The 15,860-nt window shown below is 43.0% G+C and overlaps 1 protein-coding gene across 5 annotated transcripts in view; it reads right to left on the bottom strand.

Annotated features, from left to right (window-relative positions):
* LOC127418338 (lysyl oxidase homolog 3A) overlaps positions 1-15,860 on the bottom strand; it is a 76,145-nt gene that overhangs the window by 9,238 nt on the left and 51,047 nt on the right. For 2 of the 5 annotated variants that reach the window (XM_051658913.1, XM_051658916.1), the window contains 3 exons: positions 14,101-14,256; positions 13,176-13,335; positions 12,454-12,697 (listed from right to left, as the gene is read on the bottom strand). In XM_051658913.1, the coding sequence (XP_051514873.1) occupies positions 12,454-12,697; positions 13,176-13,335; positions 14,101-14,256 (560 nt within the window). Of the gene's footprint in view, positions 1-12,453; positions 12,698-13,175; positions 13,336-14,100; positions 15,377-15,860 lie in introns of those variants that run through there. The other 3 variants (XM_051658914.1, XM_051658915.1, XM_051658912.1) reach the window with 3 other exon arrangements.

The following is a 15,860-nucleotide window of genomic DNA, read 5'->3' on the forward strand; positions in this document are numbered from 1 at the left end:
TGCAAAGCTTTGTGGGAATCTGGGGTTGGCCAATCGGAGATGGCTCTGACCTTTGCAGGGTCCATGCGTACTCCCTCGGACGAAACAATGAACCCCAGGAACAGAACTAACTTCGTATGAAAAGCACACTTCTCCACCTTAATGGATAGCCTGTTCTCTAGCAGTCGCTGAAGCACCTTCCTGACATGCTGGACATGGTCCTGGATATTCTGGGAGAAGATCAGAGTATCATCTAAATAAACAAACACAAAATCATGTCTCTGAGCACGTCATTCACGAGCCCCTGGAAGATGGCAGGGGTGTTGTCCAACCTGAAAGGTATAACCAAATATTCAAAATGCCCCTATGGGTGTTAAAAGCCATCTTCCACTCATCCCCCTCCCTGATCTGGACAAGGTGATAAGCATTGTATAAGTCCAACATCGTAAAGACGGACGCTCCCTGCAAGAGTATGAAAGCTGAAGACATCAACGGCAAAGGATAACGATTCTTTATTGTGATGTTATTCATCCCCCAATAATCTCTGCAGGGTCTAAGTGAGCCATCCTTCTTCTCCACGAAGAAGAACCCTGCCTCTGCCAGAGGAGAGGGAGGATGGATGAGACCGGCTGCCAGAGAATCACTGATGTACCTGTTCATGGCCTCCCTCTTGGGAGCGGAGAGCGAAAAAATCCAAGGAGAAGTGCCAGGAAGCAAATCAATAGTGCAATCGTATGGGCAATGAGGAGGAAGGGTCGCAAGGTGGGACCGGCTGAACACTGCCCTCAAGTCACTGTATGCCACTGGTACTCCGGATAAATCTGAAGCTTCATCCTGAAATGAAACATAAGACTGGACAAGGAAGTTACAATGAGACAGACAATACAGACTCCAAGCAAGAACACTATTGGTTGACCAGTCTATGTGTGGGTTGTGTGTTACCAACCAAGGATGTCCCAATACCACTGGTACCGATGGAGACTGGACCAGGTAGTAGGACAGTTGTTCTGAGTGGTTGCCGGAGATGAAGTTCACTGGCTCGGTGGAATGAGTGACGATGGTCAGGGGTGTGCCGCTGATGGTATGGGCTGTAATGGGTTCATCCAACTTGACCACTGGAACCTGCCACATGGAAGCCACATCGATGCCCAGAAATTTCCCTTCATCTCCGGAGTCCACCAATGCAGAAACAGTGTGATCGGTTGATCCGTACTGCAGTCTGGCCGCGAGAAGAGTCCGTAGTCTGGGGGTTTTGCTCAGGGGTGTTGCGTTCGCCAGTAACTCCCTGCCTATTAATGAGTGGTGGCTTTTACTGGGCATGAGGCGGAGACATGGCTGGGACGGGCACAATACTGCCAGAGTCCTTGGGTGAGGCGTCACTGCTTCTCCTCTGGAGATAGCTGAGTCCTCCCGACCTGCATGGGTTCTGCCTCGGACCGTGGTTCTGATGGCCCGGCCGGAAAATTGGACTGGGTACAGTGAACCGCCGCCCAGTCAGGTGGAGAATGACGGCAACGCAGGGCAAGGCGCTGGTCCACTTGGATGGCCAGGTCCACCAGATCATCAAAATGGGAGGGCAGGTCCAAGGCATAGATCTCATCCTGAATGTTGTCAGATAACCCATACAGAAACCGGTCCAACTGCATGGAGTGTGTTCATAGGCATGTGTGCGTCGTGGCAGTGTGAAAGCAGATCTGTGAGGATTCCTCAGTGTAGAGGGTTGATCCAAGAGGAATCCTCCGGTGAAGAGCGTGTGGGTACAAAGGCAAGCTGGGTCCAGCAGCAGGCTGGAAGGTAACCACACTCCAGACACACGGGCAGAGACTGGAAACCAACACAGAAACACAAGACAGGACCAACTGAGGCAGAGAGAGCGAGGTGAGTTCCTAAAACACACGACAACCATCTAGCAAAGAACATGAAACAAAACGCATGCCGGCAGCACCTGACACACATGAGGGAGAGACAACCAAAACAAACAGAACAAACCAGCGAACTCACCAGGACCGTGACACACACTTGCATATACATGCAACATTTCAAAATACAAAAAAATGGTTGTTCTCCTATATGTAACATATATTTTCCTTAAATCATTGTTTATTATCATCTCATTTGAATAGGCTATGTACATATATGCCCAAACAAAATAAACTATAGTTTTATATACTGTATGTGTTTATTTTCATTTGTCAGATTTCTGTATGGGAAGGTGTATTAAATGCCTTTTAACTTCACTGTAAATAAGCATGAAATACTTTTATTTTGTATGTTCATATTAACACTATTTATTAAATCAAGTCGAATCAAAGACTCAAGTTTATACATTGTTATATACACTAATGAGCCAAAACATTATGACCACCTGCCAAATATGCTATTGTTCCCCCTTGTGCCACCAAAACAGGGCGACCCCCTGAGGCATGGACTCTACAAGACCCCTGAAGGTGTCCTGTGGTATCTGGATCCAAGACATTAGCAGCAGATCCTTTAAGTTGCGAGGTGTAGCCACCGTGGTTCAGACTTGTTGGTCTAGCACATCCCACAGATGCTCAATCGGATTGAGATTTGGGGAATTTGGAGGCCATGGCAACACCTTGAACTCTTCATCATGTTCCTCAAACTGCAATGTGTGCAGTGTGGCATGGCACGTTTTCCTGCTGAAAGAGGCCACTGCCATCAGGGAATACCATTGCCATGAAGGGGTGTACCTGGTCTGAAACGATGTTTAGGTAGGTGGCACCTGTCAAATTGATGTCCACATGAATGGCCTGACCCAGGGTTTCCCAGCAGAAAATTGCCCAGAGCATCACACTTCCTCCACCAGCTTGTCATCTTCCCACAGTGCATCCTGGTGCCATCACTTCCCCAAGTAAAAGGCACACACATATACATGGCTGTCCATGTGATGTAAAAGAAAACTGGACTCATCGGACCAGGTGACCCTCGGACCACTGTCGGTAGGTACTCATCACTGCTGACCGGGAGCACCCCAGAACCCCAGAGATGCTCTGAACCAGTTGTCTGGCCATAACACTTTGGCCCTTGTCAAAGTCACTCAGGTCTTTACTCTTGCCCATTTCTCCTGCATTCAACACATTGACTTTGAGAACTGATTGTTTGCTTACCATCTACCCAGACTTTGACATGTGGCCTTGTTATGTTATTCACTTGACCTGTGAGTGGTCATAATGTTTTGGCTCATCAGTGTAAGTATTATTTTACTTTTAAAAACAATACCCACAAAAAAAATCCATCCATCCATCCATATTCTATAGCCGCTTTTCCTATGAAGGGAGTTCTGGAGCCTAACCCAACTGTCTCGGGCCGAAGTTAGGGAAACACCCTGGACAGGTGGTGTAAGGGGGAAGTCACCCACTGGTCCAAGGACGGTATCCAATGGCGTGGCTGAAGGTCTCCTGCGTGTTCTGTCTGATCGTGCGCGACATTAAATAATACTTTGATCATTTGATTTGAGTTCCATGTTTTATTAATCTTATCATTAATTCTTTTCTTTATTTCATCTGACTCCAATTATGAAAAACCTCGATGATGTATCTATGCTCTGAATTTGAGTAATTCTCTCTTATAGACTGCATTTGTTATTTCAATGTTATTTGGGTCCTGTGCCGGCCGGACACAGGTCCTTTAACTACAAATTCATCAGTTTCAGATATTAGTAAGTCCTTATAGGTTCTCGGCTTTATCCGTTTAGTCTTATTTGGCTAAGTTCTATTATAGATTCTCGGTTTACCGTTTAGCCCCAGTCAATTAAGTTCTGTTTTACAGATTCTCGGTCCTACCCTTAGTATTCCTGTTTAATTCTACTTGGCTAAGTTCTATTATAGATTCTCGGTTTACTGTTTAGCCCCAGTCAATTAAGTTCTGTTTTACAGATTCTCAGTCCTACCCTTAGTATTCCCGTTTAATTCTACTTGGCTAAGTTCTATTATAGATTGTCGGTTTACCGTTTAGCCCCAGTCAATTAAGTTCTGTTTGATACAGATTCTCGGTCCTACCCTTAGTATTCCCGTTTAATTCTACTTGGCTAAGTTCTATTATAGATTCTCGGTTTACCGTTTAGCCCCACTCAATTAAGTTCTGTTTAATACGGATTCTCGGTCCTACCCTTAGTATTCCCGTTTAATTCTACTTGGCTAAGTTCTATTATAGATTCTCGGTTTACCGTTTAGCCCCACTCAATTAAGTTCTGTTTAATACGGATTCTCGGTCCTACCCTTAGTATTCCCGTTTAATTCTACTTGGCTAAGTTCTATTATAGATTCTCGGTTTACCGTTTAGCCCCAGTCAATTAAGTTCTATTTTACAAATTCTCTGTCCTACCCTTAGTATTCCCGTTTAATTCTACTTGGCTAAGTTCTATTATAGATTCTCGGTTTACCGTTTAGCCTTTTACATACTTAACTAATGGGTTACATCTGAATTAGCTTAATTAAGCCAACTCTGACCATAGATTTGTAGTTAACAAGAAATATACTAGAAAACAGTCCCTCAGAATGAATCATAATAACAATTTATTTACCAGGTAATAGTAATACATTCAAACAATCCAATTAAAATAATAAATCAAACTCAAATCTATCAGTGAACCAAACATAATAATATAATTAAAGCTGTTTCCCATTCAAATATTTACCAAACATAAGAAATACAAATTGCAATTACCTGGTAGTGAAAAAACTACATGCAAACGAAGAAGCATGGGAGATCTGATTTACAGATTCCTTCAAACATTTATCAATAATAAAAAATACCTGGTAGAGAAAAAACTACATGCAAACGATGAAGCATGGGAGATCTGATTTACAGATTCCCCGAGCTTCTCTGCCATTCTTCCTTAAGTACCAAACGATTCCATTGTTATTTCAGATGTGTGTGTTTGATGTTATTTAGGATTTGGTATACAATTTAGGGAGTTGTAAGTCGACCTTTGATTGAGTAGGTTGTTTGATGTTTACAAAGAATACACCTAATCTGCATACAGCATCTGGTCTCTGTGTGAGACTTGGGAGGGGCATGCCCCGGATAGAATACTGTATTTTATTAAGTTCTTAAATCTTACTTGTGATTTGACTTTGCTGAAAGGGAATGATACCGTTTTACCTGTTGCACTGAGACCTCTTGAATGATACCAAACATGTATGATCAGAAAACCTTTTACATTACAGAACAGGATACATCATAACTTAGTTTTTTGTATCTTTAAAGTGACCTGAGGTGAGAGAGAGAGAGAGAGAGAGAGAGAGCAGATGTGAGTGTGATTTGCGTTTTATGGTCCCCAATCAGTAGGGTGTGTTTTCTCAGGTGGAGATGCTCCTCTGTGTGAGAGTTTTATGACATTGGTTCTCACAGAATTCTTTGACTTTCCCGGAAGTGATGCAAACAATTCTGTGTCAGTCTTACAGTGGCATTTCATCATAGTACAAGAATACAGCAACAAGCATATTTTATGTATATTTCATCTGTTTGCCTATTATTTTTATAGTCTTCTCCATTTTGGATCATTTGTCATCTATTCCTTGGTAAACACAGCAGGTTTCATGATGGCACAAGCTACCACATTTAAGAGCAAGCGCTCAAGTGGCTCACTAGCACACCATTTCATAATTTCAAGTCTGTAACACAAGTTAAAGGTTTGGATATGGAAGGAGTAGATGGGGAGCAGTGGCACGCGTCAGGCAGGATTTTATTATCTGCCTTAAGTCTTTCTTATTTCAGTCAGTTCAATGTAACAAAACTCTGTTAACAAACTTCTCGAACACTTCAGCTTCACAATAACAATAAAACACACAATAAAGCATGCCAGTCACTGCACTCTGGTGTCGTTTTCTCTCTCTCCTCTCTGGTGTGTTTTGGCTGCTTTTGAGGTCTCTCCCTGCTATCACTGTAACAAGAAAAAGCTGAAATCATGTCAACCAGCTTGACGAGCCACACCACTCCCTCTCTCCCACAAGCAGACACACAACCATGCCCCCATCACCACATACTCCCACCGCCTGCCTCAAATTTGAATGGCTGAAGTGCCAGGTACCAACGGGTGATCCGCACATTGGTATCCTTCATGCGGTGGAGCCACTGGAGTGGGACGTGATCTGAAAAGAGGGTGAAGACCCACCCCAGCAGGCAGTAGCAGAGGGTAAGGACAGCCCACTTGACCGCCAAACACTCCTTTTCAATGATGCTGTACTTAGTTTCCCTCAGCGAGAATTTATGACTAATGTACAGCACCGGTCGCTCCTCCATCTCCTGTGAGAGCACTGCCCCCAGCCTTCTGTCAGATGCATCCGTCTGCAAAATAAAGGGGGGAGAGAAGTTTGGAGCATATAAGAGCGGTCCCCCACAAAGTGCAGATTTCATTTTTAGAAAAGCCTGTTGGCACAACTCCGTCCACTGGACCAGATCGGTAGCCCCCTTTCTAGTTAGGTCAGTCAGCGAGCAAGTGATGTCAGAGAAACTAGGCACAAACCTTCGGTGGTAGCCAGCCAGCCCAAGAAACTGTCTCAACTCCTTTTTGGTCATGGGCGCTGGGCAAGCCACGATCGCTGTTGTTTTGTTAATTTGGGGACGCACCTGACCATGGTCCAAGTGGAACCCCAGATACTGAACTTCCACCTGCCCAATTGTGCACTTCTTTGGGTTGGCCGTGAGCCCTGCCTACCGCAGCGATCTCAGGACGGCTCTCAGATGTTGCATGTGCCGCCACCAATCATTACTATAAATTATGATATCATCTAGATAAGCGGCGGCATATGCTGCATTTGGCCTGAGAATTTTGTCCATGAGATGCTGGAACGTGGCGGGGGCCCCGAAAAAAACAAACGGAAGGGTCACAAATTGGTGTAAACTGAACAGTGTGGAAAACACAGTTTTTTCTCTGGAGATTGGAGTTAAGGGGATCTGCCAATAACCCTTTGTCAAATCCAGTGTTGAATAAAATTGAGCCACACCCAACCGATCGAGCAATTCTTCAATCTGGGGCATTGGGTACACGTCAAATTTAGACACACGTAGTCCACACAGAATCGGAACTCTTCTATTACGCCTATCTCGAGCATTGCCTCTAATTCTTTGTGAACAACCTTTTTTTGTGTTCAGGAAGGCGATAGGGGTGGCTATGAACCACCACCCCCGGGGTGGTCTCGATGTGGTGATCTATGAGGTTTATGTGACCGGGTAGATGCGAGAACACGTCCGCGAATTCTGCTTGCAACTTGGTTACCTCTGTGAGCTGCAATGGTGAGAGATGGTCTCCACATGGGACTGGGACTGATTAGGTTTGAGCATCACCTCTGGCCCGAGTTCCGCCCTCACGGGGACTACCGTCACCAAGGCCACCTCCCTCCAAGCTTTTAGGAGATTGAGGTGGTAAACTTGACATGCCCCGCCCCTATCTGTTCGCCTAACCTCATAATCGAGATCTCCAACTCACCGTGTGACCTCAAAGGGCCCTTGCCACTTGCCGAGTAATTTAGAGCTTTAGGTGTACAGCAATACGAGCACTTTATCTCCCGGTACAAATTCCCATAGTCGAGTGCCCCTGTCATACAGCCGGCTTTGACCTTCCTAAGCTTGGAGCAAATTCCCCTGTGTTAACTGACCCAAAGTGTGGAGTTTTTCTCTAAGATCATGCAAGTTCTGAATTTAGTTTTTACTGTTTGAAGGTCCCTCCTCCCAAGTTTCACATATGACGTCGAGCACGCCACATTGCCGATGCCATACAGCAGCTCGAATGGGGAAAACCCTGTGGAGGCTTGTGGGACCTCTCGCACTGCAAATAGAGCTACTTACCCAATTTCTAGCATCCTCATGTACGAACTTATGAATCATATTTTTCAGGGTTTTATTAAATCATTCCACCTACCCATCCATTTGTGGGTGGTAAACACTGGTGCGAATCAATTTAATATCTAATAATTCATACAGTTTGCGTAGTGTTCATGACATAAATGTAGTGCCTTGATCAGTGAGGATTTCTTTTGGAATCCCCACTCAGGAGAATATTCTGAAGAGTGCCTCCACAACACTACGTGTGGAGATGTTGCGCAGGGGCACTGCTTCCGGATATTGTGTTGCATAGTCCACCAGAACTAATACAAAGCGATGACCGCGTGCGGTCCGTTCTAATGGCACAATGAGGTCCATACCAATTCTTTCAAAGGGGACCTCGATTAACGGTAGAGGGAGCAATGGTGTTTCTGGGGTGGATGGCGGATTCACCAACTGACATTCACGGTATGCCACACACCACCTGTGAACGTCCCCGTGAATGCCCAGCCAAAAAAAAAGGGCCATTATGCAGTTAAATGTTTTTTCCTGTCCTAAATGGCTGGCCATTGGATCATGGCCCTTGCGTCATCTTGACATAGAGCAGACGTAGATGGCCCTGGCACCTCCTCGCCAGCCATAGCATTGTACGTCACACACACCGAAACATTATTTCATAGGACCCATCCGCACAAATGTCCCTCAATAAATTCTTAAAATCAGGCCAAGTCATCCCCAAAATCAGCAGATGGGTGAGTCGGGAATTAACCGTGGCCTCCACCCTATGTTTTCTCCCCCTGAATAGTATCTCAATGGTAACCACCGGATACGTGTGAATATCCCTGTGCACACACCACACCTTCACCCGATTATTTGTGCCCAATGCCCCGTCTTGTACCAAGCATTGATGGACGGAGGTTTTGGAACAGCCTGAATCCACCAATGCTTGATATATATCCCCCTGGGAACTCACAGATATCCGATACACCCCAGCTCAATCGGGGGCGGCCTGTGGAGCATTGGGTACATGGACCAGAGTACCCATCTCCATTACTGGACACCGGTCCTGGAAGTGCACTAGCTCCCGCATCTCCAACAGACTGGCTCAGGTTTCCCTACCACACCCATGGGACTGGGCTCACCAACCTGGGAGGGATAGTGGAGAGAGGGTTAGCAGAGGGAAGAGATTTGGGCATGGTACTGCCCTGTCTCCTGGGGGCAGGAATGGTATGGAAAGAGGATGGGCAGGGGCGGGGTTTGGGGGAAGGAGAGAGAGAGAGAGAGAGAGAGAGAACAAGAATCTGCTTCGGTGGTTCCCGGAAATGTCGTCATGTAGTTCTCTGCCAACTGGACCGCATCCTACAGTGACACTGGATAGTGACACTGGACCCACTCAGACATGCCACGAGGAAGCTAGGAGATGAACTACTCCAGTGTCACCAGATCTATGATGTCCTGGGCGCCGCAGGTCCCCTCAGCCTGCAACCATTTCTGGCAGGCCTCTCGGAGCTGCTGCGTGAAGGCAAATGGGCGGCTGTGCCTTCCCAGTCTCAGGGAACGCAAGTGTTGGCAACAGTGTTCTGGACTACGACCGACCCATTGCATTTTGGCTCTCTTTAGATTGGCGTACACAAGGAGTTTAGCGGCAGGGAAGCCATTTGTGAAAAGCCAAGCTGTTGAAACAGCACTTTTTTGGAACGAGAAAAAGACCAAAGGAATAAAGTCTGAAACCAAAATATGGATGTTAAAAAGAAACTGATGCATATTGAGATTCACACAATGCTGGTTTTACCATAACCATAATCAAGCTGTTAGTATGACCAGCATATATCTGGCACTTTGATTATGGTTATGGTGATATCTGTAAATCTGTAGGACCTATTAGTTTTTCACTTTGGCCATCTTGTGGCTGGACTTTCAACAACACATACAAAAGTAAAAATTATAAGGAGAAACACAGTAAGGTTTAAATGGATAATATGCAGGCAGTACAAAATATTTCAGTGCTTAGAACATGCTTTACACTTGAAGGTTAGAACCATGTCAATCAGAAATCACAGTAAGATTGACAATAGCAGCCCTGGATCACATTGGCACATGTGTTCATTTAAATCAGTGACCATCAGCGTGAAGTCTCACTGACCCTGCAGGTCTGTAGGTTTTTGCTCCGGTTTGTAGGAAGAAATTTATGTCCGTTTATGGCCTGTAGATTTAGAATCAGATATTACCACTAGCACTCAGTTTTAGTAAGGCCATATGGGTACATGGTGCTGCTGCTTGACAAGAATTAACTGAGAGAAGCTTCAATGAAGCTACCAGACCCTTAAAAGAAAAACACAGAGTTCACAGATCTCTGTTCAAAACAAACACTCCAACCTTGTTGCCAATTTTACTGTTAGTGAATATGCATATTTTTATTAATTTTCCTGTCTTAGTTCAAGCCATGATGCTGTCATGCTCTAAATACCATCACCTTACACTATATACGTAGGCTCTACGCATGTTTGGCCAACGAATCGCAACATGCCCATTGTGCAAATTTATGTTGAAGTTACAAACTTCTGTATTAAAGGGGGCAGTAGAGTAACCTTGAAATGTCACTATCAAACTGCATGGTAGCTCAACTGATAGAGCATTTGCCTTGCAATGCAATGGATTGGTGTATGAGTCATAAAGAGTCGACACGTGAGACGAAAGTGTCCTAAAAGCACCAGAAAATGATGTGGTTGCTTTAGTGTTTTTTATCTCACATTTGCTTTTTATGACACTAATGGTTAAGGTTTAGGTTTAAGGTTTACGGTAGGGAAGTAGGTTTTGTTGATTAAAAAGTTGATAGACCATTAACCTTATAAACCTATTCATTTGGGAGAATATTTAACTTGCTTTTAGTGCCATCCAGTGGACATTTCACCTCGGAACTGCCATGATACGTGTATGGAACCACGTAATATTTTGAAAAAATTCAGCCAGAGTCACATAATTTTCATGGGATTAGGCTCACTACTTTATACTCCTATCTCAGCTTAAAATGCAAAGATTTCAATAAGCCATTCTTAGGTTGATTCTCCATACAAGTGTAAATATTGGCTCTTTGGTGCTATCAAAATATTACTCTGTTTTGAGCATCTCGATACAGTAACATTGGCTCAACTAATAGCATGAGTTTGTTGTGGGACTAATGGCAGACTGGAGTGTTTGGGACACCTGTCTAAAAACTATTATTTTTGCAATTTTGTTTGGTGCCGCTAGTGGAAATATACAGTACTTGACGTGAAAGTGAAAACTGACCATAGAAAATACAAAGCATACTTGTGTTGAGTTATGAATTACTTTCCAATACATTATTGAATCTGGGTCTGTGTACTTTTGCGTCAATTCTTTTTTACTTTTTAAACCCAAAAATGAAAAACGAAAAATGTGGTTTCTTCTTTATTGGTTTTAACACTGATGAATAGAATAAGCAGATACAAACTAATTTTCTGTTGACTATTTCATTTCTATTTAAAAATTAATAAAGAGAAAAGGGAAAATGGCTTAATTTTCATTTTCTTTCATTGTTTAAAAAATTAATTTAAGGCTTGAAAATTTGATATGCACATGTAAGCGGCACTTAAACGCCCCTTTTATCTGATTGGTCAACCCGCCCCATCTTCTGTACTGCCTTAATCCTATCAGCTAGAATTAGAGCTGTGATTGCTCTGCAAATTTGTCTCAATTTTCATTAAATATTGTCCTGACCCGAACCACCACTAACTGTAACCTATGAAAGCCATATGTATTAGAATCTTGCTGCTTGTCACATCATGGTGTTGTTGCCTCTTAATGGACGACGCGTGAGAGATCTCAAGCCACATCACTTGGCCATATGCTGACTGGGTTGGTCTATTATATATAATTTTTATTTTTAATAACATTGTATGATTTAGTAGTACCTGTGTATTCGTGTCCCATTGATAAAAAAAAGAGTTCTGTTGCTTTGAATAAAAGCGAATGATAAATTAATGTTCAGGCATCATGAACATGGATTGGAGTGGACATAAAATTCTAATAGCTAAGATTCGGACACAAGGCGTCCCGACTGTAAGTCCGTCGGGATGTGGGACATGGCGTGTAAAATCAGGACTGTCCCTGTTATTGGGACGTCTATTCACCCTATCTCCATAAGTGCAATGTTAATTTCTGCAAGCCGTAGATTGCTGATAGAGTGTGCTGCCGACGTAATTGCCTAAGCCTGGATGAACATTTAGTAAATATATTATTAAATGTCAAAAATAAATTAACTTGTGTTAACTTGTGTTAACTCATATTAACTCGTGTGGCTTTTATACAAAGTGACGCAACTTTTTAAAATTACATTTATCAATGGTATGCGGCACTACAGTCACTACAAAATCATACAATGTTATTAAAAATAAAAATAATATATAATAGACCAACTCCCAGTCAGGTGTTTTTAGTTTTTAATTTTTAGGTTAAAAAAGAAAAAGTAATGGATGCAAAAGTGCACGGACCGGAACGCAAAGATGCATGAATAGAGCTTGCGGATCTAGAAGCGTTTGCGTTCACGTAATTGCGTAGAATATGTTTCAGATATTAAACGAATGCTCCACATGCAAGACAGAACACACAGACGCCCAGCCAAGGAAGTGAGACCTGGAAATCAGCCATAACAAGAGCATTGGTGTTTACCTATGGCATTCGTGCCACACCCAGGATTGGCGGCCGAGCCGTGGCCGGAAGTCAGCCCTGCCGATATTGTGGATCTGGGAGGAGAAACGCAGCAGGCGACGGTGGCCGTACGGCCAGTTGGCTTTAGCAGCAGATTTGGTGAGGCAGTTCTCCTCTGCCGCACAGTACAGCATGTGTAGGGGTCGGTCTTCGATGTAAACAGTCTGCTCCACCAATGGGGCATTCAAGACCAGGTCAGAAGCCGCTAGGGATTGTGGGAGGAGGAAAAAGAACAAGAAGGCCACAATGTGATGAGAAATGTATAGAAGAAAATCTGCAAATAACTAATTTAAAAAAGCAGTCCCTCTGAGGTGAATTCATGATACAGTTGCACAAGTCTAGCAGTTTAGCACTTTGTATTAAGGTGCTGATACACTCATGGTAATGTTCTTGTTATTCGCTTTGAGTTAGAAAGAAGTTTGAAACAGTCGAGCAGCAGTATACTGTTTGTGAACATTTGGACAGCGCCCATACCGCTGGGGCCGGCATTTAGATTAGCATTTAAATATGAGATGCATGCTGTCCTGTCAACAGACTTTATATAAAATGTTATCTAATGTGACATTAAAATGTGTTATCAGTTACTACATGCCTTATTCTATGAACAGAATCCACAAGAGATCAGTGAAATACTGTAAGATGTTAACAAATATTTCTTCCTTACAGACTTGCATATCACTCACTGTCTGAGCAGATGACGCCAGCGGAGAACTGCACTCCCGCTCTGTTGCAGCTGATGACAGAATGATGCTGACAGTCGGTCAGAATCATCTCATCTCCCTTACATTTCACCCCGCTCAGCACCATCTCTGTGACATTACTGCTATCCCAGTACCACGTTTCCTTAATACAGGGAAGTGCTCATCAATATATGAATGAATATGGTACATTACTGAACTCAAGCAAAGTAAAGAAAAAAAGTATGGTAATGTCAGTTTTAAACTTAAATTGAAGGTGACGTGTTTAATTTCCACATACTGAACAGAACTGAAAAAACAAACAAAAAAATAAAAACACACTTGGGGGTATCCACTCCACTCACTTAACATTGGAAACCCTGTCCCCGCCCCAAACTCACGCCATTGGTTGAGCCAAAGTTACTGTGTCAGAATGGTCAAACAAACCAAGCAATGTTGAAAACGCCACAGACCCACACTTTTCAGGGAAATGTATCTACAACATGCTCTTTATAGTTGTTTATAGTCAAAACAGGTGATAAAATCAGCCACGGCTGAAGTAATTTAGATTACTTTACTGACCTTGAGTTATCAAACAGAATATGTAACAAATGACATTTTACAGCATGTATTCTGTAATCTATAGTGGAATACATTTTAAAAGTAACCCTCCCAACCCTGATCACAGCTAGTAAAATATTAAGATCAGTTTGAGGTTTCAAACATATAGAAAAGATGTAAATCTTTTGGTAACCAGTGCTGTACAGTTTTAACCTATTAGCTAAGGGCCGGATTAATTCTTAAAAGACTCTATAGCCTCAAACAAATTTGAGTTACATTAATTTCTATTTCACATGCATGAATAACTCACTGAACATATCACGCTGCTATGCTCGATTAGCTATAGTCCCATACTAACTCTTTTACTCACAGTGATAGCATGCAGGCAGTAACTGAGGCCTAACTGTCTACATGCCACCATGGCTTCTCTCGTTGTCCATTTGTCACTGCATACAGTTCCCCACCTGGACATGACATGAACCTCCACACGACCCTCGTGTTCCATCCTGCCCCCCACCATACGGATCTGCACACAGACCCCCACTGCAAGGGCTTAGCATGCAAACTAGACTAATGAATATTAGCTGGCTATTCTGATGCTTGAATTACAAAGTTCCATATTATCCGATAGTAGTCTTTTTAGTGGATTATAGGGATTAGTCCCATAGGCAGGCCAAGAATTTGGTGGGTTGTTTGGTATATGCAGGGAAAAGAGGTATTAGGTTTAAGATGTGGAAAGCATGTTACAAAAAGCTCCTTTTTGTGCCCATATGCTAAGCTAATTTTGCATTGCTCTGATTTCTGTGTCTGTGCAAGACATCATCAGTATTGCTTAGGTTTAAAGAATAGTGCACTCAAATGAAATTTCTGTCCGATTCATGAATGAATCATTTTAAAATGAATCTTTCATATTTTATTCTTTTGAATTAGAAAAATTGGTTTGAAAAATGGTCTAAACAATCCATTTTATGAATTTTAATCAAATTTACAAGGGAAGCACTCTGGACAACACATGCTGTGTCTTCACTTGGTAATTTAAAGAGAAGAGACTGCTTGCTAGGGTTTCCGATTGTCCCATATTAGCTAGGACGTCCCAAATTTTGGCTGAAATGTAGCCTTTTGTCTTACATATTAGCACTTAAAATGCTCAAATGTCCTATATTCATGTCGCAAGTTGGCAACCCTAATGCTCACGTAAGTTTTGTGTTTTTGGCTATAAATTAATCTGATACGTTTTTTTTTTTTATTGCATACAAACAGTAATTTTGCAACCAGCATGTTGCTATGTAGTTGCTAAGGTGTTCTTAGCATTTGTAGCACAAGGCTATGTGGCTAGAGTGTTCTGGCTGGTCTTGGGGCATTGAATAATCTTAATTTTAAAGTGAACTGTTCCTTTGAATCTGCAGTAGTAACTCAGCTCAGGAATGCAACAAAAGGTGAGCAATTCTGCCCAAACCTGCTGTCACTACAGTTTTGATCTCTTGGTACTGCTCATCAGGTAACTGTCTAATAGCTTTCAGATTTTGCAACTGAATGAATTAATGAACATTTCACACTTCAGATAATGAACAGGGGACTCCCCTCAACAACCACCAGTGTGCAGCATCCACCTGGATGATACGACGACAGCCATAGTGCACCAGTATGCTCGCATCACACCAGCTGTTGATGGAAAGGAGAGAGTAGAGTGATAGGCCAATTCATAAAGATTATTAGGAGGCCATTATTGAAAAGGGTCAATGGGGGAATTTGGCCAGGAAACCAGGGTTATAACCCTACTCTTTACAAAAATTGCCCTGGGATTTTTAATGACTACAGACCGTGGTTTAAATTCTCATTTTAAGGACAATGCCTTTTTACAGTAGAGTGTCCCCATCACTATACTGGGGTGTTAGGACCCACACAGACAGCAGGTGTACACCCTCTGCTGGCTTTACTAACACCACTTCCAGCAGCAACCAGGAGCTCTCCCATCCAGGTACTGACCCAGCTCAACCCTGCTTAGCTTTAGTGAGCAACCAAGCTAGAGCTACAGGGTGATATGGCTGCTGACTAGGAGGTTTCATGGCTCATAGTTCGTGGTCTGGCCATTTCAGAGTTTAGCAATTAAGCAGACTTTATCACTTTTCT

Source organism: Myxocyprinus asiaticus, chromosome 27, assembly GCF_019703515.2.
Source record: "Myxocyprinus asiaticus isolate MX2 ecotype Aquarium Trade chromosome 27, UBuf_Myxa_2, whole genome shotgun sequence".
Lineage (NCBI taxonomy): Eukaryota > Metazoa > Chordata > Actinopteri > Cypriniformes > Catostomidae > Myxocyprinus > Myxocyprinus asiaticus.